The sequence below is a fragment of the Ammospiza nelsoni genome, chromosome 14, assembly GCF_027579445.1.
Source record: "Ammospiza nelsoni isolate bAmmNel1 chromosome 14, bAmmNel1.pri, whole genome shotgun sequence".
NCBI classification, from domain to species: Eukaryota; Metazoa; Chordata; class Aves; order Passeriformes; family Passerellidae; genus Ammospiza; species Ammospiza nelsoni.
In genome coordinates this window covers 8,094,161-8,115,997 of record NC_080646.1, presented here as the reverse complement: position 1 = coordinate 8,115,997, position 21,837 = coordinate 8,094,161, and the positions used below count along the sequence as shown (strand labels likewise).

Sequence of the window (21,837 nt, the reverse complement as noted above, 5' to 3'; positions counted from 1 at the left end):
TTAAGTACATTAGCAAGAGGGAAGCAAAGGACCTCCCTGTGCTGAATGCATTGCACCAGCAGCAAGTTTCTACCAGTGCTGAGAAATTGTGCCCTTAATGTAAGTGCTCAGTAACCACCAAAGCCCTGCTGCTTGAGGAGCACTCGGAACTGTATAGAAGGCTTGCAGGAAAAGGATCTCCATTAGTACCCATTATGCTGTGATTTATGGTATGGGCTTAAAATAGCAAGAAATTAAACAGTTCTATTTAACCTAGAGTCTAAAAAAAGGCACAAAGACTTGGTGGAAAAAAAAATTTGCAACTGTTCAGATTATATTTCCAAGAACTTTAACAGTGTTGCTTTCATTTGCTAGATTTGCTTGCTGGCAGGAGTGAAATTGAGACAATTTCACTGTCTGCAGAGGTAAAGAATACCCTTTTGGCAAGGCAAGTTTGCCAGCTCTATGCAAATGTTATTCAACAGAAGTAACTAAAAGCTCTTGTGATTGCTTTAAAACATAATCTTTTTGGTCTGCAGCACATTGCACTTAACCAAGTACTCAGCGATGATAGAGTGGGTCTTAGGGCAAGACCAAATACAAAGAGCCCTTTTTAATCTGAACGTAGGAATGAACTCTGTTCACAGCTACACAAATGATCATGAAATACATAAATACTATAAAATAAATACAATACATTCAGAGTTTTCAACACTGTAGAGAGCTGTTAAGACTTCCCTAGCTCCTCAATGTGATGCATATAGAACATTCCCTTCTATGCAGTACTACATCCATGTGCCCACACCTCAACATAGGTCAGACAGCTTTCCTCTCTTGCCTGGTTTCTCATCAGTCTCTGATTCTGTAAAACATTATATCATTCCTTTAGGAAAAAGAAAAATATTGCACTTTTAAAAATGCATAAAAATCGAACCAAGTTCCCATTAACTCCACCACACAGTCTGTTATTTAAAATAGGACTTCTCCAAAAACGCATCTCTACTTGTTCTGCGCTCCGCCTCCGTTCTCCAGCGGGATATCCTCAGAGCATCGTCCCTTAGCGCACTCCTCACAGTTTTGCCAGCAGCCATTTGTCACACAGCATGAGCTATCCGAGCCATGGGTGGCTGGGGGTCACAGGGTGTGCCCAGGCTCAGGATTTCATGGTGCAGATGGGCACCACGATGACCAGGATAACCGTGCAGGCGGCCGCTGCGATCAGGGCAGCGATCTTGCAAACCTTCGCCCTCCTGAACTCGGCTTCCTTCCGTTTCAGCAAGGAGTCGTAGCCAGGAGTGTAAATGTCTTCCATCCAGTACTCTAAGTTGTTTGGGTTTAAGGATTCTTGAGTCTAAAAACCAAAAGGAAACAGTTGTTAATTGATTGGGGTATGCCATTAATAAAATAAGTGAGCAAAGCAGATGTATCCAGCTGCACCTGGATCTGCTGGCAGGATAAAGTGGGTTATTGCCACTTCTCACAGCCCTCCATCTCCTGGTCCCAATTCCATAAAGCTGATGAAAGTGGTAAAAAAATACTGCAAAAAATAGGCTCCTGCAACAGTAAGATTCTGCTCCAAAATCCCTCACGTACCTCTGATTTACCGGAAACTTCGTCATCTTGGATGGCATTTAAATAGGATCTCTTTAATCTGCTTGACAGCAGAGGTGTCAGCAAGTGCCGGCCTGTTACTGTTAATAATTTTTAAATTATTAAAGCTCAGCTGATGGGAAAGGTTCTTAATATATGCTCCTCATGCACTACATTTTACAAAGCTAACCCTAATTTTGTCTCCATGATTTGCTTGCAGGGATGGTAACCCATCCCCATCCAGCACCCAGCCCTGCTGCAGGGGCAATTCACAGACCCCTCCTCTGGAATGGCATTGCCTGGGGACACCAGCAGCCTGCAGAACTTCATCAGTATTTCCATCTGAATTACTTAATTTTTTTGTCTTACAGCTTTTTGTTCCTAAGTATTTATGAGCTCTTAAAGCTTTCCATTTCAGCCTTGCTTTTTTTTTCCCCCTCTTTAACCTCTGTTTTAGAGGAAAATAAAGGGAAAACTTGGGAAACTGAAACTCTACACATTATATTGAACTTATCAGCAGAAAGGAGTAAAGCAAAAAGAACATTTTGAAAAATGACATATTTTCCCCAAAGCTGTCTCCTTTATCTGAGCCTCCAAAAGCCCATTTCTTAAAAAAAAAATGAAAAAGATTCCATATAAAAATATTACAGTAAGAATACCTTAACACACATCATTTCTGTGTTTGTAACAGTCCTGATCCAAAGCTTGTTGGATTCTGCAAAGAAACTCCAGCTGACTTGAGAAGGATTTGACTAATCCTTTAGCCTTTAATTGACTAATTCAGATGTTTTTCAGATTCAGGCCAGGAGCTACTGGCTAAAACTTTGCTTTTCCTGATAGCAGCATTTGTTATTTGTAAGTAACTACTAAAAGAAGTGATTCTATAGCTATCTCAGAAAGAAACAAAGAAAATTGAGCAATGGTTTTATGATCATTTAATAGACACCTCTATGATAGTGTTAGGATGCTGAAAAACTGTCCATCAGCCACACCTGTGATTGTATCTTTATGGCTTTGAATGACCTGTTTCAGCCTTGTGAAAAAAGGCAGCAATCTCATCTCTAAAGGCATCAAAATAGCCTGATACTGTTTGATCCCAGTGGATCATCACACAAAAGCAAAGCAATGAATCTCACACAGAGCCCACACCTGGGACAAGCTTTGGGCCTGATTAGTTTTGCAGTTTCTTTTTTTGGAGGAAAACCCAGCAGACTTGTCAGGCTCCAGGAGAAATTTTAAGTAAACAAAGGTAGAAAACCCCCAAAGATAGCAATAGTATGCTTCAAGGAAATTGCAGTTTTGGACCCATCTGCCTTGGCATTGACCTTTTAACTACTTCAGAAGGAAGATGCATTATTAAAAAGGCCCATTACTGTTAATCAGCTTCCTTTTCCATTTCATTGCCAGACGTAGGAATGTTCATTAAGGCATAATGTATTTACTTTCAGTTCTAATAAACTTAATCACTGGGAAAAAAAACCCACTCATCAGTCTGTGTCTATTTTTTAAGTTTGTCAGTAAGCTCCATTATAAAGTCTAGACATGGGCTTTGCAGGGTAGATGCAATTCTGACAATCTTTTTGGAGGGAGAGAATCAAACCAGTAAACTTCTATCACCTTTATCCTAAAGATAAATGATGGCAATAAGCCGATTTCTCTGATTTGCTCACAGCCATGCAGAGCTGCTTACAGAGAACAAAACAGCCCAACGAGGAGCAGATGGAGAACACTTCTCCCAGAGGGGCTTTGCTTCCAAATATCACCTCCCTTATTGCCTCACACAGCAGGTAAGTGATGCTTTGTGACTGCCTGCTGCAGAGGAACTTGTTCCAGCCCATTCCTACTCCAGCACACAGCCTGCAATGCCAGGGTTCGGGACTCAGTAAGCCATCTAAAGCTTTTAGGACCCAAAAAGCAGCAGGGAGCTGAGGCAAGATGCAGCCTGCTCCCTGTGCTGCTTGTTTTTCTCAGAGTGCAATTCAGCCACAGCAAGGAGCAGCGGCTGGTGAGGACAGGGAAGTTTGCACGAGCCAAGCAAGGAGGTGAATTTGTTGTGCACAAATTCCTGCACAAACACTCATGGGAGCTGCACTACAGCACTGCGTGAGCAATGGTTTCAAATCCAAATCAGCCAGCTCAGGGTGCTGAGGCACAGCATCCTGATGCTTTCCTAGGGATTAGTCTGATGGGTTTGGAGCTGGTACCTCAGCACTGAGCCATTCAGGGCTGGAATGGAGCAGCAAAGTCTCAGACTCTTCCACAGCAGACAAGCTGTGGAGACAAGCAGACTCCCTCCCTGAGCACAGCTGCACCCCACAGACTGCTGCCCACAGTACCCAAAACGCCTGAGGTCAGCACCAGACCTCCCCACTGGTCCTACATTCTACTGTCCAAGTGCATATAAAAGATACACATATATTTGCACATCAGTGTGCACTTCATTGTGTGACACATTTTGGGTTTCAAGACCGAAAATGCAAAATTTCTTTCATTTTTACACATTTTGGATGTCATCTTTCAGTTTTTCTTTTTAAACCTCTGCTCAGATACCTTCCTTCCTAAAAGATGTGTTGTGTTTATCAGACTACACAGGGTATCCAATGTGGGTGCTCGTTTTATGTCAGGTTTGTGATTTCGTGTCAGGAAAACATTAATGTAAAATTTGAATGTGTCTCCTCTGCTTGTTGCACAAGAGCCTGCACACTTCCAAGCTGAACCAAAATGCAAACTAGACACAGCATTAGTTGCCTGGCTGGTTTCCAACAGCCACTTCAAAGCTTCCACAGTGACATGTTTCAAAACCAGCCGTGGTATTGAACATCTTCTACAAGTATTTGATGTCTTGTGTTCCTAGTAAAATGAAAAAAATAAAACAACCTAACATTGCAATTCCCTGTGAATAATTCAGAGTCAGAGGAAAAGGCAGCAGTCCCAGTTCCTGCACCACTCTGCCTTGCTGCAGTTAGGAACCAGCTCACCTCTGCACTCCCTTATTCCCCAACTCTTCTTTAGAGCTACTAAAGCCACCATGGCTTAGGAGATGTCTCTCCATTGCAGAATAAGCTGGGAGCATCAGCCTGTCAAGGATCACCATTCAGAAACAAAACATTCACATTCTTCACTGTCCCTGGCCAGGATGGATAGGGATCAGCAAGATTAGAGGCTCAGCAATCCACAGCTCTTTCCTGAGCTATCCAAATCCCTTCTTAAATGCATACTCTGGCAACATCCATTTGCAATCAAGCCATTCAAATTAAACAAATGAGACTCACTTGTAGATCCAAGGCTGCAATCTTGCCTTTATCCCCCGAATTCCTCGTGTATTCCTCTATGGTCCACGATGGCTGGGCACGTTTCACTTCAGCCAGCTCTGTCAACCTCATGTCTGTGTAGAGAGGGTTGCTTTTCATGTGTGACTTGAGTGATGCAGGGTAGGGATGAGGACTAAAGACTTGTTCAATCAAGAAAGCGTCTTTTGGCTGTTTAGAGAGTCTATGTGGCTGTGGGATTTCATACTGCCTGTCTGCCTGCAATAGGGTTTAAAAGAATTTGAGAGAAAAAACAAGACTATGAGGGAGTTAAACATAAAAGACAAAGATATTCCTTTCAAAAGCACCATATGATAAAAAATAGACCAGCTAGGATAAAGGTTTTGGATGGCCTTCATCCATTTGCCCACCTTCTCCTCACAAACAAACGAAAGAGGTATTGAGGTATTTTACAGACACAACTCCAACACGATGCTGACACAGCAGAAGAAATCTATGGTTTGTGCTGTTCAGAGATCAAAAAAATATTCTGAAAATGGCCCTGACATCCAGAGAAGCCCAGCTGATCTGCAAAAGCTGAGAGATACAAGCAGGCTTCCAGGTTTCTGCTTCCAGATCAAATCCTAACGTGAATTATTTTTCAGGGATGCCCCCACCTGACACTGCAGCATCTGTGGTACCATCCAGTGTCAGCTACAGGCCACTGAAGGAGTCTGGGAGGGACTCTCAAAATCAGCATGTCATCCTAAGCAAAGCAGTGTACACAAAAGCCAAGGTGTGGGCTGACTAAGGATGGCCTTCCTCTCCCTCTGCAGCCTAGCAATAACCCATGGTTTGTGGTTTCTTGTTCACCCAAGCACACTTCTTTCCACCAAACCTCTTCCTCTCTGTTCTCCACCCTTCTCTGCCCTCACACCCCATTGCAGAAGGCACAGCAAGCCTGTCCTGTGGTCACAGCTGGCAAGGGGCTGCAGGACCCCCTCCCCAAACAGGAACAAGCGCCCACCCCGTGCAGTTTCACAGAGCAGCACCCAGAGCCCCAAGGGCATCCATGGGGTCACTGAATGGGGCACAGGGAAGCTGCTGGGAGCATGGGCAGAGTTTTTCTACCCAGCTACACTGCAGTTCCACAACAGGAGGCTAAAGACTCATTTAAATGACCATGAAAGTCAGATAGAGAGAACATAACTAAAATGAGCACCTCACAGCACACATACAAGGTTTTCTTTCCTTGAGGGATTTGAATCCATGAATCTATTTTGTTGGCTTTTAAATATGTACATACTTTTCTGATAAAAGCCATCACAATTCAATTTCAAAATATCCCTTCTAAAACAATCACTACACAATTTCAGTTTTCCCCACACCCTTTCCACCAAGGTAATTACCAGGCCTCCTTATGTTGCTGCAGATGATGAAGAATACCATCACCTTCCCAAGATGTCACCCACATTACCACCCTTTCTTTGCAAAAAAAAGCAAAGCTTTTGAGAAGCAACTTGGCCATTTTGTAGCTGCCAAGCAAGAACCTGCAGGTACAAAATCACTCAATTATGATAACAATAAAGGCAGGCATAACATGGCAAGGCAAAGCATTGTCATACCCGGAGGCTTGTGATGACTGTGGAATTCATAACCACATTATTTTTAAGCATTTATTATGTGAGTTAAAGTTGAAATTACCTCTTTAGATTTCCTGTGCCAGTCCTTATTTTCTCCTCCATCTCTCTCTTTCACCTCCTCCTCTGTAATGCCAACTTGGTTGGTGTAAGTAATAGCTCTCCAGTCTCGGGGAGAGTTTGAAATACTTGCTATTTTGGATTCGGTCGCACTGTTCTCTTCTGTTAGTGATCTTGATGATCTCCTAGTAAACAAACTTTTTTTTAAGGCTTTTACTCGAAGGCTCTCGCTATTACTTCCACTGGCATCTGAACAGCACCATTCTGGATTATTTTCCAGTTTGCCTCCATGAGGAGTATTGTGGCACTGGAATATCTGTGGGGAGTTGCTGTCATCTGACGCGGCATCGCTCGTCAAAGAGTTGAGATCTATTTGTACACTGACCTTCTCTGGCTGCTGGATTTTTTGATCCAGCTTGCTTAATTTTCCCAGGACTTGAGAGATTTCTTCTCGGACACCTGAGAGAGATTCCAGTTTCTTCTCTATTTCACCGATCCTCAAGACTAATTTGCAGACGCTCGTTTTCAGTTCATCATCTGTGTTACTGACATCTGCCCTGACCACTTTATCCAGTTTGTTACAGGCACTCCCATTGGAGATCTTAGTCAAATTGTGCTCAGGTGAGCTCTCACAGTCTGATTTGTGCACCTGAGACAAGGAACCAGTGCTGTTGTAGCACGAGGACTGCATCACTCCCGTGGACCCGCTGATACTCATGTCATCCAAAAACCTGAAAATGTCACTAATGTCATCGCTCACGATTTCAGAGTCATCATCTGACTGCTTCAGAGAATGCCTCTCACCATACTTAGCTTGGCCTGCTGCACACAAATCCTTGCATTTCTTGTGCTCCAGAACTTGCTGCTCCGTTTGTGTCCCAACACTCATGGTCCTGTCAATGCTTAAGATCTGCACAGAAGTACAGTTAATGCTTTTATCCTTAAACTTTTTGACTGGCTCATGTTTCTCCACATCTAGAATGGAAGGAATTTCCTTAGGTTTGTGCCCGTTGGGTTTCACAGCATAGTTTGCCTGCATAATTGGTTGCTGATCCTTTGCATTTAGGTAGGACTGATGCCTCTCAACTGAAGGAAAGTTTGGAGATGGGTTGCTCGAACTCTGGTATCGTGATTTCTCTTCAGACTGCTTCCTATTAAAAAATGAGCGTTCAAAGTCAGGGACCTCCTCAGTATTTAAACTCCAGCTTTTAGCTGGCCAGGCAGTTTGCTTGGCTGGCTTTCCAGTCCACTTTTTGGTTTCCTGTGGTCCAAGAACAGTAGTTGGGCCAAAATATGTTGAAGCTTGAAGATCATCTAAACTTTCATGCTTCACTCGCCTTTTGTCCGGTATAGGAGAATAAATTGGATTCAAGTACTGGCTGCTGTATGGCATTTCAAAGCTGTGGTTGAAGAAAGTCTGCTTAGAGCTTTCCTTCCTGTTCTGAGGCTCTCTGTGTCCATCTTCTGGTGTTTTATTGGATGGTATTAAGTTGGGAGATATTGTAATCAGATTATGAAAATCTTCTTTGAATATATTTCTTTTCTGGACACACGACTGCATCATGAACGGCTCGTCATTTGTAATGAAAGTTTCTTTTAATCCTGCACTTATAGGCAAGGAATCCTGGTCTGAAATAGACTCATTTTCAATGTTCATGGGGAAGTAGGTACTCTGCATCTCACATGGTGGGGATGTGGCAATGGAGTAGGACGCCAGCGCCTGCAGCCTGTCCAGAGAGGCAGCCCGGCCCTTCATGTCCTTATTAACACCAAGCAAGAAGTTGGGTTCTGACGAGGGGACGAACTGCTGGCAGTCTTTGCAGTCCATCTTTCTGCATTTTGAGGACCTTCTGACAGGAAAGCCCCGGTTGAAGTCCTGGTCGTTGAGCTCACAGTTGGGCACGCAGTCAGGCACACAGTCTGCCATATTGCAGATCTCCGTGTCAGACCTGCAGGACTCGAAGGACTCCTTCTTCTTCACTTTGTGCCTTGCAACTGGAAGCTTCTCCTTGGCCACTCCCCCGTTCATTTGGATGAGGTTGAATATTGTTACTATATCTGCTGCAACCATGATTTTCTTTGATTGCTGATTGTTTACAGTGCATCTCATTTTGTCTTTGAACAAAGTCGCTGGGAAATTAGGATCCAGGCAAGCAGTGTAAAACAGCACGCTTCTGAGCTTGGCCAACTGGGATAAATCAAACCTGGCACACAGGGACTTGCAGAGATCCTGGTAAGAAACAGTATTCTGCTTTGTGTCCAGCTCCTCCAATATCTTCACCAGGAAGAGTGAGGATTCCTGGTTGGACTCCATGGCTCAAGCGTGTTTTGCCGTTTAGCCTGGAAACCACGTTCCACTTCTACAGCAACACAAAAGAGATTGTAAGTCACCCACAGGTAACACCCAGGGCCTTGCAACTCAGCCAGAGATGGGGCCTGGCTCCCTAACCATGCCATCCAGGGCCTGCTTTTATAACCCATCCTCATGTTCTGAACTTCAGGCTGCAATCCTAGCATCCAATAAATCAATACTTAAATGGAATCAGGGTTTTATCCTAGAAGGCTCCTTTATGCCAATGTCTACTAAGCAACCAAGTGAATAAACAGAAGAAGCTTTGGAGAGGCTGAACTAATGGCAGATAGACAATAGCCTGCACAGAATTTCAGCACAGAATTTCTTACCAACTTATGAGAGGTTCAAAGCACAGTTTAAGCATCAAATTGTCTGCAATCATTTCAGTCCTAGCCTAACCAGGGCTGATCTACTGCACTATGACATGTTTTCATATCTGAATGCAAATGGCTCTGAAGATTTTCTGTCAATAAACTTCTGTCATGTTTTTAGAAGTTTTCTGAGAACATAATTGCCATCTTGCTTGCTTTAATCCATTATTTTCTCCTCTGCTCTGAATTATCTCCTTTGGATACTTTGACATATTTTTTTCCAGAAATACCTTTTCAGGAATGGAAAATTTGCCAGGTCCCACATGAAAAGTGTGTGTGGGCCCTGTCTGGACTCTAAAGTCCAAAATTTAGCAAAGAACAGAAGGAGTTAAAAAAAAATAAATCTTACTGAACCTTGAAACCAATCCAGCAGATGCCAGAGGGATGGCTGCCAATCAGGATGGATTTGAAGACAGAAAAATATCAAGGACAGAGAGTATCCTCTTCAGTGATGTGCTCCCAGTGAAGCCTAGAAGTGCGTTTCCATTCACCATCCCGAAATGACAGGGCAGAGGTGAAGAGCAAAAGCTGCACATTTATGTGGATAACAGGAATAGCTTGAACAAGTTCAGCTAACACTAGCAAACATCTTGGGGAGAATATAAACCCCTGCACTTTCAGAATTGAGAACAACCTTTAGCTATTATGGATTAGGAAAGGATGTTGACAATTTTTTGTCCATCTATTTGAATATCCTTGGTGTCTCCGCTGTTGGCTACTAGGAAAGACAGAGCACAGGCTGATGCAGTCTGCCAGTTGCTGAGTTTGGTCACTCTGTCTTTGTTATTCTTACTGATAGGAATGACAAAAATGTTCTCAGTTTCTCAAAAAGATATGTTATCTTCCCCCATTCACTGCCACCCCTGGAACTGGCCTCTCCTCCATCAAATGCAGAATATCCACCCAAATGGCAAAGCACTGAAGTCAACATTGCAAGGCTTATTATTACTCGTTCTAAAAGGCACCTTCTGGTCAAAGACCTAAGGACTCCTGAGCACCACTCCAGAATCCAGGGCTCCTGTTCCATCTCCTGCCCTGACATCACACATCAGTGATTGCTATTAGTGTCAGTAGCCAGAGTACTTCAGCTGTCATAACAAATAGTTACCCAAAAGAATACAAAACAAGTCTCCATATGAACTCCATTGCTTATTTAAATAACAACTCTCTACTGTGTGTGATCAGGAGCTGAGCAGCAGCAACGTGGAGGTATTTCTGTGATTGTAAACACAGCTCTCAGAAAGCAATGGCTACAGGGATTTTCCAACACCTCTGCTGCATGCATGTTTGCTTTTAAAGCTCCTGCATTATGCATAGCAGCACAGCTGACAAAGGAGAAAAAATGTTTTACTGTTCTGTGCTCAGCTCCAAGAAGTAATGCAAAAGGCTGGAGGAGGGTGCTTGTATCCTTTTTCTCTCAGCAGAGTGTGCTTGGAGGCACAGCCTCTTTCACAGCCTGCCTCTGTATTTCTCTGACGTGCCACCATTAATGATGCTCCCATGCTAGATCCAAACTCTGCTAGTCACCACCAAGGCTACCAAGTTCTCACAGAATAAACTTCATGTGTGGGGCTCAGAGACATTCCCAGCTGACAGGGCACTGGCATTCCAAGTCAATTTTCTGCATGTTATAAATCTGCCACTTGGGACAGGAGTGAAAATATGTCTTTTTGTCACCTCCAGGCTGAATACCAGCAAAAGCAACTATCTCTTCCTATTTGTAAATTCACAGCTTCTTGCCAGCCCCTCACCTGGATATACATTTTCACAGCCTGATGCACACCCTGCACTGGCCTGCCTTCTCCCCACTCACTCTCCTGCTAAAACACCCAAGTAGCCAGTTTGCACTAATGTATTTTTGACAAGTGTCAACCCATTTTGCTCCCCACCCTTCTGCCTTTACTCTCTCATCCCAGAGAGGATATCCTATGTACAGCTTCTGAAAATCTTTGCTTTGCACCAAGCCATTCTTTGCATCATCAGAGATTTTAACTTCATGTTTCTAAACACTATGAATCTGGTAAAACTCAGCCTGAGTGATGACAAGCTCAGTAAGTTGAGTGGAAGCCCTGCTGCATACCCCCAATCTCATGTTGCTTGTACTTAGCACCAACAAGGACCCTTGTTTTGGGGACCCCAATCCAAGCAGAAGGGTGGAGGCACTGAAGCACAGACCCAAAGCAGGAGAGCCCAGCTAGACTGGGTTAGCTCAGTCCCACCCCTGTGCCCCCAGACCCAAGCAGGTGGCAGCCAGCTATAAAGCAGTGAGAGATCAGGAATATGACAAAGGCTTTGAGACAAGGGTGACCAGGAGAGAGCTGAACCTGCTCAGGTGGGAATTCAGCCAGTTCATTCAACTGAGACTCAGCTAGGGGAGGTGAAACTGAAAAGGCAGGTTGCAAACTCAGATATAGGCCTTGAGGAAAAGAAAGCTAGCTAGGAGCTGGAATAATTTCTTCTTCACCCTGTGGCTGTTCACAAACAGCTTTTTGGTGTGAGAGAATTTTAGGTGTGAAAGATATCTCTGGGCTTCAGCCTGAGCATGGAAATTGGTGCTCCCTTGTGCCAGAGCATCAGAAACATTGCTGCTAGTGGACCATCAACAGATTGGGGCTGTGAAGAACGGGATGTACTACCCCTAAGGATAATATATAAGGGCCTTGGAATCTTGTTTCCTGCTTCAGGGATGTAAAAACCTGGTGCCAGAATTTTTAGTGGCACATTAAGCTCCTCTGCCTCTTGTCAAGCCTCCTAACAGCCTGCAACAAAGACAGGTGCTTCTTGGCAGGCCAGCCCAGGAGCTGCCACATCCCGGGTGCCAAGCACTTGGCCAAGCACCATCTCAGCCATTATGTCCACGTTCATTCAGTATCTCTCAAAGCAGGACCAGAATAGAGCTAGACGTGGCACAGAAATGCAGAGCTCTGAAATGAGCACAGGAAGGCCTTTTAAAGAGGGCTCAGGGTCACGAATCAGTCAAAAGCAGCAAAGCAAATGGAAGCACCCACAGCAAGAGCAGCAGCACACAGGGTCTCTCCTCAAATGGCCTCAATTCCACCAAGGTTCTTGCGCCTTCCCCTCACTGCCAGCAGCCACACACACCCTCCAAACCCCCCTCAAACTGACTTTGGCCTCCAGACACGTGGAGCTCCCCACGCAAAGGGATGGGATCTGGTTTATTTATCTCCACCAAGCCCATCTCTGACCAAAGGAGCCACTTAACATTTCATCCTTAATGATTTTGTTATATTAGCATTGGAAGGGTCGCTTTGACTCAGCTTCCCGAGATTTGACATTTGCTGCTCGAATAGCACAATTATAGCCCAGCATGGGCCCGTGGAGCATCAGATTGCACAGCCAGTCGATGGGGGCTGGCTCTCCTTGCTCGCAGATGAGCTCCAGACTTACCACAGATCGATGTCTTCTTGCCCTGCACCAGGAGCAATGAACTGAGCTCTCATCTTACCACTAAGCCACTGTCTCAGCCTCTGGAGGAGAAGTCCAAGAATATTACAATTGCAAGCTCCATCCCCAGAGGAGCTCTCTGCTGCACAAAGGGAATATACTGCTCTATTTTCTGGGGTCTTTAGGAACCAAGCCTCCATGAAAGCTCTCCCCTGTGGTTCTCCAGACCAGGGGAATCTGCAGACTCTTTCATGCATCTTGCTTCCTTGCAGGAAAGCCAGAATGCACCTCCCATCCTCACCACCTCCCAAATCAGCAGTGAGATGGGGGTGCTCCCCTCGTCTCCTGCCTACCCTATAAATTTGCCATCCACAGGAATTCATGGAATTAGAACTGCTTCCCAGTTGCCCTGGCTGCTTTCCTGTGACTCCTTCAGCCCAAACCCTGCCCTGCCAAATGGTCTAAGGGCAGCACACATTGAGGCAGATAAACCCCAGCAGAGGATTCAAGACACAGTCCCACCACTCGACTTCCCTGAGCAGCTGCAGGGTGGCAAGGTGCCCTGCACGAGTCTGAATCACAGCCACTGCCACACAGACCACGTTATCTGCCTCTCTTATTTCCTCCTTCATTTCCTCCCCTGTTCTTTGTGCCACTGACATTTGCTCTCCCCATCTCCCAATATCCACAGCAGGTGCAGCCAACACACACTCTCCCTTTGATTTGCCAGCCAAGAGGGAAACAGCATCCTCGTTTTGTCCCCCCCACAGTGACAAACGGGCCACCCCAGAATGCCACTACAGCACTGCAACAGCAGAGTGATCCTTGCATAAATCCCCTCAGAAAGAGCCAGCCACTCCAGCACAGCAGAACATTAATACAGAGCCAGTGATATGCTGTTTTACTATTAACTTGGGCTCATAAATCATTCAGCCTGCCTTCCCAGCACCAGATACTATAAAACAAGGCAGGCAACGCTTGCCTCACATGAAATGTAACCCATCGAGATGGAATTCAGTTTTTGTTTTCTCCCACACTCATAAATCCATTGCTCTGCCAAAACATTAAGAAATTTCTGATGAAGGAATGGGGACCTCGAGCCCCATCTGGCTTCCACTGCACACAGACACGGGAGCTGGCACTCAGGGAAACAATGCCCATTTCCTCACACCTTATTCCTCCTCCTCCCTCCAGCCTTCTGCCACTCATTTGAAAGAAAACTAAAACACTTTGGAGCCCTGCCCGTGCAATGGCAACTGCTCCTCTCCACCTTTCACTGAATGAAAACTCCTCCTGACCAGTGTGGCACAGGCTGTCTCCTCCGGAGCATCTCCGTGGCGGCGCAGGAGCAGGGTGGGCTCAGTCCCCGGGGCAGGAGCAGGTGGGTGCTGGCTGCCTGCTGTGCGTTTTATTCAGAGCTGAAGGGAAGGAGTCCCTGCATGCCGGGAGCTCACGGTGCCTGTGCACCCGGGAAGGATGCACACACCCTGCACATCCCGAGCATCCCGCTGCCAGCCCCCTCCGAGGGTCACCGGGGGTCGCTGGGAGGAAGAAGCCGCTGTTTTCTGGCTCTTATCCTGCGTGAATGAGCCCTGGGAAACCGCGCTTTACAAACCCAGCTCCTTACCAGAGGCAGGCTCTGCTGTGAAAGGACTCTGCACAACACTTGAGCTGCCTCAACACCCCAGAATTCAGCGGTTTTTAAAGGATCTGAGTGCCTAAATTGATGGGGAACTTGTGGATAAAAGCAGCGGACCCTCACGGCTGTGCAAGAGCTCAAGTCGAGCAGGGCTTGCCATTGATTTTTCTTGCACAGTAACATTAGGCTGATTATCTGATTATTTGCATGGTTCAGTTATGCAATCCAGGTTAAGGTATCTCTACGATCTGGGAAAGTGCAAACAATCATCCTAAAACTGTGCAATAAATTACTGGAATTATTACTGCATCATATACTCTTGGTTATTCTTTGCCAACTCTTGGCCCATTCAGACACACACAAATACTGTCCTCTCCATACATCATTAGAGCACATCCAAGCCACGTTTTTACCGGAAATTTTTGTATAAGGAGACACCATTAAAAATACTGACGGACAAACACAAAAAAGTCTAATTTAATTAAATGTGAGCAATTCATCCCATCTGTGGGCATCCTGGATTTTTGAACAGCAAGTCTATAACAATCTCACTGCCTCCCTGCTCCCTTGCCCTGGTGGGTCCAGCTTCACTGATCCCCATCCCTCCAGACTCCGTTTGGGGGTTGGGATCCCTGGGGCTCAGCCCAAGGGTCACCCACTTGCTCCTCTCGGGCAGATCCGGATGTGCAGGACTAAACTGGAGCTGCCAAAGTCCCAGACAGAGTTTCACGATTTTGGAGCACCCCCTTTTCCTAGAGAGCTTAACAAAGAGGGCCACCCACAGGGGACCAGAGGGGTCTCTTACCTGCACTTACTCCTCCTCCTCCCAGCCCGGCATTGGAGCCGGTGCTGAAGGCGCTCCCGGGCACCGCCGGGTGCTCAGCGCATCCCTGGGGATGGACAGCATGGGGGGCTTGTCCCCGGCGCCCCTCTCCCCCAGCTCACCGCCCCGCGCCCCCTCCCGCACCTGGGGCTCACCTGCGGGCTCCGCCTGCCTCTGGCGCGGGCAGCGCGGCCGTCAGGGCTGCATCTGCCGCTGCAGCAGCCGCTTCCCGGCCAGCAGCAGCAGGAGGAGGAGGAGGAGGAAGAGCCCGAGGCTGAAGCCCCGGCAGGATGCCATAGCGCCGGGTTGTGCTGACAAAGGCGGCAGCAGGTTGGCATGGGAGGAGGGAGAGAGGGGAGGAGAGAGGAGAGAGAAGGAGGGGAGATGGGAGGGAGGGGGCAGCACAGGCCGAGCCTCCCCGCGCCGCCCCCGGTCCCGCTGCCCCGGCCGGCCCCGGGCGCTGCGGCAGCGGCGGCTCCGGCTCCGCAGGGACCGGGCGCGGCGGAGGGGCCGGGGCTCCGCTCCCCCAAACCACTGTATCCCTGTCATTGTTATTATTCGGGTGAGCCCCGGCGCTCCTCGGGGCGGGGAGGAGCGCTCGGCTCCAGCCGCACCGCCAGCCCCGCTGTCCGGGCAGGGACAGCGCCCGCGGGCAGCCTGGAGCAAAGGGGGCAGGAAAGGGAAAGGGGTGCCCAGCGGGAAAGGGGGTGCCCAGCGGGAAAGGAGCCCGATTCTGCCCAGCCGGGGACATGGAGAGAAGCGTTCTGAGGAGGAGCGGCTGATGGAGCCGGGACTGTTCAGCCTGCAGGAAAGGCGAGGCAAGGGTGACTTTATGGCTCTTTACAACTCCCTGAAAGGAGCAGGTAGCCAGGTAGGGGTCTCTTGTCTCAGGTGACGAGCGATAGGGCAAGAGGAAACGGCCCCAAGTTGCACCAAGGGGAGGTTGAGGTTGGATATTAGGAAATAAATAGTTCTTCACTGAAAAGTGAAGGCTGGAACAGACTGCCCCGGGAAGTGGTGGAGACACCATCCCTGGAGGTACTTGTAGATGTGTAGATGTAACACTTGGGAACACGGTTTTGAGGTGAGTTAACACTTGGACTTGATGATCTTAGAGATCTTTCCCAACCTAAACAATTCCGTGATTCTGTGACAGCATCCAGTGCCCACCTTGCACACCCGTGCCCACCCTGCATGCCCATCCGTCACTCCGGGGCACCAAGGCCACCAGTGCACATCCCTGAACTGCACAGCTGCCCTCAGGCAGGTGGTCCTTGCAGGGATGGGTCTGGGGGTGTAGGAAGGGGCTGCACGGTGTGGGAAGGGGCTGCAGGGTGTGGGGTCCCCACCCCAGGTGTGCCGTGGTACATGTGCAGGACACGCACACTCCCTGTCTGGCAGGCAAGGTCTGACCTCAGCCACAGCACTGCCTCTGCCCCTGCTGCTGCTGGCTGGCCACGCCACGCAGAAATACTGCAGAGAGTTTTTAATAGAGGTGTTGCTGGGTGAAATAAAGCAGGAAGATGTCAAAGGCTCGACTTCTCCTCTCACTTGCACTGTTTGGGGAGCAGGCTATCGGCTTCCCTTTCCTAGATGGACTAATTTGAGGGGTTGTATGCACAAGCACATCACAGCCATCAGATCCCTATGGACAAAACTGGCCTAAAACTATGTGGTTTACTTATTCTGACAACCTTGGGAACAGAGCTCTCTGCTTTCCTGAGAAAAACAAGGAGTCAGGAGGGGGATTTTATTTAAAACCCACTGACTTTGAAGAATATTGTGTGTGATTCAGTGTATACATTATATCTGTAAAGACAACACGCAGAGCAGCTTAAACAAGAGGAGAGGGTAAACATACATCCTTGAAAATGGAAGGAAAACATGTTTATACCACATTATTCTTACCACTACTTAACAGCATTAAGAGAGGGAGTGTCCTTGGGCCACATTTTCCATGCTTTTGTCAGATTTTTTTTTTGTCTATAAGTATCCATTTACTTGCAAATTTCACGGCTGGGTGATTTCAGCCCTACACAGCTTCCTAGAGTACATGCCTTCAGGTCACCAGAATAATCAGAAGAACTCTCTGTATCCTTCAGAACTGCACACACCAGATAATAAATTGAAAACATTTCTTACCCCTAATTCTGGTCTAGCTGATCTTACTTGATTTTCCCCAGGTTCTGAGAGGTTTCCAGAGCTGGTTCCCATTTCCCACCAGAGGAAAATTTGGTGACTTAACCTTTTGTCTTCCTTACTTGCACCCCAGCACACAGAAATTACATTTAATTGATGGCAAGGGTTTCATTATCTTCTTGTGGGCCGTGACTAGCAGCATATAATTAGGAATCACCTGCAAAAATTGGTTTGAAACAGTTAAACACGGTGCAGACTCATACACACAAGGTGTTGATTTTGCACTGGGAAGTGTGTCCCAAGGGCAGCAGGGCTGTCTCCCCTTGGGGCTGGGGAAATCCTCTGTGAGCTCTTGGGGTGCTGCAGGGACACCTGCCCCCCTCCCTTTCCCTTGCTCTCCAATTCCAGCTCTCCTCCTTCTCCAGGCCAGATTTGACAGCAGCTTCAGCGGGAATTTCGTCCAAAAGGAGAGCAGGGATCAGCTCTCCCTGTCCCCATTCTCCATCTAATTTTAGCACCATCAACTCCTGTCTCCCCTCACCACCTTTCCTTGACATTTCTGCTTTGTTCTTCACTCTTCTTTTCCCTTTCATCTCTTTCCTTCAGCAGCTGGCACATTTACCTTGTCTGGCTCCCCCACAGCTTCCATCTTCCCTCCAGCTTCCTTTCCCTCTGCTTCAGCAGCTCCTTCCAAACTAAACAGGTGACCCACAGGATGTCCATGTCTCCTCAAGCCAGGGGTGTCCAGGACTGAGCACCAGTCCCAGTCTGACTGGCACCAGTCCCAGTTTGATGTCGATGTCTCCTCGAGCCAGGGGTGTCCAGGGCTGAGCACCAGTCCCAGTTTGATTAGCATCACAGTGCTGCAGAAATAGTGCCCAGCTCCTCACAATCTCTGCCCTATGCAGCACAGCCCTAACATAAAGATATTTCAGCCCAATTAGGTTGCCAGGGCCAGAGCATATTCCTCATTCATACGTGATGCCAGCTCCAGCTACACAAAAAATGAATGCATTGCCTCTGTCCTCTCTCACAGCAGCAATGGTGCTTTTTATTTGTGCACAGGAATAGTTCCACAGGGCTGGAAACACTGAAGCTGATGGATGGAGAAGGGGAAACTGATGTTGAGGGTAAAAGCTAGGAAAGAAAATCTACCTTTCACCACTGCAACACTCACTAGATATTTCTTTGAAATTTTGGCTCTCTTTCCATGTGAATAGCTCCCTATGGAGGGGCAGGATTTTTCCACTCATGTCTTGTCCAGAGTCTCCTGCATATTTTCGTCTCTGTTTTAGCCCCTCTAGAGCAGTGAGCATCCAAGGAGCCAGCACAACCATCAGCAAGCCTGGGCTCAGGGCTCTCACTTTGCCTTTCCTCCTGCCAGTGGCTGCAGCACCACACAGCTGCCATGTGCTCCCCTCAAATAGTACTCATACAAGTATTTATAAATTCAACCCAAGCTGTTTATCCCAATGACAGCAAAGGGACTGCCCCAAGGGCTCATCTAAAAGCACTAACAAGTCTTCATGCAGAAATTCTTTTCTTCACCTTCTTTATTGTGACCTCTGGGCAAATTTGTGCCTTTAGAAAAGCGAGACCAAAAACCCATCGGTCAACTTGGCGTTTTAGCTGCTTTCAGGAGCCCCAAAACCATTTCCTGGTGAATCTCTTTCACTAAGATATAAAAGAAAACAAATTTCATTAAATGAGACATGATTTTACCTAGCACTTTCCTCAGCACAGACATTTCTTAAACAGCTAGCAGCATTCTAATGGTATTAAACTGTAGAAAATAAAACAATCCTTTGCCAATATCACCTTTAGTGCAGAGACTAGTTTATATTTTCCAGTGTTCCAGTAGCAAGTCCTTAATCTCTTCTGGGTTTGCTTTTAAGAGAAAGAGAATTTCTAAAGCCCAGAGCATAAGCCTGTGCTGGGAGCACAGTTAGTTACACTCCAAGCAGACAAGTCTGTCTGAGCCTGCTGTGCTCCCTGAAGTCTTTAACCAGGATTTGGGAGAGCAAGGCAGCCTCTGGGGGAAGAGCCAGACAACCCAGGGCACTGTTTCCTTCCTCTCTGGATGAAACACTGAATCCTTTCCTAAGCTTAAAGACAAATACCAAAACTTTCTGCATCGTTAAATGGCACTTAGCAATACGGAGCCTGCAGATTGCTATTTTTATCAAGCACTCTGAATTTGCACTTCCTCTGAAATCTCAGCAGGGTCTCAATATTGCTGAAGCTGACTCCTGCAGCCAGCATGCACACAGGCTGTGCCTGGGAAAATGCATCTTGGAGCTGGCAGCAGTTATCAGAGAGTGATTGATAATGGGCAAACTTCTTGTTCAGCTAAACGGGCTTTGGCACAGGATCACTTGAAATATAACAACAACCAGAAAAAAAGATTTAAAAATCAGTCTGTTGAAGAGCATCCACCCATACCAGATGTGCTGACTGGAGAATATGCCAAATTCCTCAAAGCAGTACAACTTGACAGCAGTCCTAGGCAGAAGTGATATTTTTCCCCCAATGCATTTACAAACAAAAAGAACAGTAACTGTAGAGTAGGATGGATAAGTTAAAATATTTTTGTGACTACTGGTCTAAATTTTTTAATGAGTTTCCCTCTGCTAAATTTAATTTCTTTTTAGTGGGTGTGGCAACAACTGGCTTTTGCTGGCACAAACACCTATGAAAAATATACACCTCCCCATAGTGAATGTTTGAGTTTGGAAAGTGCACTTTTAAAGCCATGTAGAAAAACGCTGATGACTAAAGTGGCCATGGGCTAATCCATCAGAGAGAGAGAAGAAATGTTAGATTTAGGTTTGTTTAACCAACTTAAACTCAAAACCAGAGCAATTTCATTATTTATATTCATGACCAATACTTCTCCAAATGAGCCTTCACTTCTCAGTTCTGCTCTTTGTGAATGCATTGCTAGCCATGAGCAAAAAGGGTAAGATTCAGACATTTCTCATGTCACGGCACAGACAAGCTCCTTTCTGGAGTGAACATGCACAAAAGCACAGGTGCAGCAGATTTTAGGTCAAAAGTGAAGGAAAAGATAATCAGGGGGTTGCTTTTGAAGTGCAGCCCCCAGGAGGGAGGGAGAGCTGCAGGCTGGGCAGATGGAGCCACTGTGGCTCACGTTTATCCGTGCCCTGCCGTCACTCCTGCTCTTTGGGCACTGCTTCCCCTCCATCTCACATCTCACGGGTGAAGGCAGCAGCAAGTGTGACAGGTAACTTTGCAGGGCTCCCTGCAGCCCAGCCCCACAGCAGGCTGAGTGGGATCTCGGGCTGGAGAGGTGTTTGTTCCATTGTTGTGAGCTCTTGGGAAGGTAACACCTTCCACAGCGAGTGCCAGAGAGGTGAAGGTGCCTCCAAGCTGTGCAAACTACCCGCAGGTTTCTTGCACGTTCAGGTGAATTTTCTGTGCAATCTGTCTCTCTGCTGGTTACTGGCTCATCCCCAAGCCCATCCAGGTTTTCTGAAGGAAAATCAAAATCACCTTCCCAAGAGGGTCAAAAGCTGAAGGAAGGTCTCTGTCAAGCTCTGTGATGGAGGGTGGCACAGCTCTGCCTCCCTGCTGGCTTCATCCCTCACACAATTTCCATTTTTTTGGGTGTCCTGACCAAATGTCCACTGAAGGCAGAGGAGACTTTCCAGTCGTATCGATGGATGTCTGATGGCACTCACTGGCACTCAGTAATACACTAAACAGTCCTCAGATTCCTTGTGGTCACCAAGGAATTCACAAATGCCTTAGCTTTTACTGCCCTGAGTAATTATTTATTGGGATGGCCTTTTTATAGAATCTCCTTAAAATGTCCATCCAGGTTTTAAGGCCAGTGGAGACTATTAGCTCATCAGTCTGCAAAATAACATATCCCATAGCATTTCACTCAATAACCACCTCTGTGTTTAGCTCAGCAGTTAGCATTTGATTAAAAAGCATCTTCCAGAAAAGCCTGCAGTCTCCACTGAAGAAATAAAGAAATTAAGAAGCTACCATTTCTTTCAGTGGTTTATCTGGTGCCTCATCTCCTCTTGGGTTTAAAAGTAAAATGTATTTAATATGAAATATCTCCCCACCTTTGAACAACTCTGGACACATTGCTGGGAGCACCAACATCTCCAGCCCAGCATCCTCATGGGTTTGTATCCCCCACAGCAGTGTGACATAGTGTGTCTTGCAGAGAAATGCCTGGAATTGTCATAGGGGATTGAGCTATTCATCCTAATTCCAGCCTTGCAGTCTGGAAAATGAAGGAAGAATCTTCGCAAGTCATTGTTGAGGAAAAGGACAAGTTCCCATTTCTTCCCGGTGGGTTGGAGGAAAGAAACCATTGCTGTGGTGGAGTGGTTTAATTCTGACTCCTCCTCCAGCTGAATCACAAGTCACACTGCTTTGCCTTTTTCTCCCTCAGTATTTCTGTCTTGCTTGTTCTAAGCTCCAGTTTTCCATCTCCTCGGTCAGTTTTGCTCCAGGAAAACAATGTCACATTGTGGGAACAGGTCCAGTTTGTCCATGTATGATGGTGGGCAGGGATGCACCTCCACTTAACCTTGGCTTCTTTGGCCCTGC

The 21,837-nt window shown here is 46.7% G+C and overlaps 1 protein-coding gene across 1 annotated transcript; it reads right to left on the bottom strand.

The window, feature by feature from the left end:
• Positions 1 to 708: 708 nt before the first annotated feature.
• Positions 709 to 15,392, bottom strand: MINAR1 (membrane integral NOTCH2 associated receptor 1). The gene is made up of 4 exons (XM_059482452.1): positions 15,264 to 15,392; positions 6,522 to 8,877; positions 4,842 to 5,096; positions 709 to 1,330 (listed from the first exon to the last, which is right to left on the bottom strand). The coding sequence occupies exons 2-4, from the start codon at positions 8,829 to 8,831 to the stop codon at positions 1,133 to 1,135; spliced, it is 2,763 nt and encodes a 920-aa protein (XP_059338435.1). The 5' UTR covers positions 8,832 to 8,877; positions 15,264 to 15,392; the 3' UTR covers positions 709 to 1,132.
• Positions 15,393 to 21,837: the final 6,445 nt, after the last annotated feature.

Coding starts and splice junctions, on each gene's coding strand:
- MINAR1 (XM_059482452.1), bottom strand. CDS start 8,831: ATGGAGTCCAACCAGGAATCCTCACTCTTCCTGGTGAAGATATTGGAG. Junction 5,097..6,521: donor GGCACAGGAAATCTAAAGAG/GTAATTTCAACT, acceptor ACCCTATTGCAG/GCAGACAGGCAGTATGAAAT. Junction 1,331..4,841: donor TTGCAGCCTTGGATCTACAA/GTGAGTCTCATT, acceptor TTTGGTTTTTAG/ACTCAAGAATCCTTAAACCC.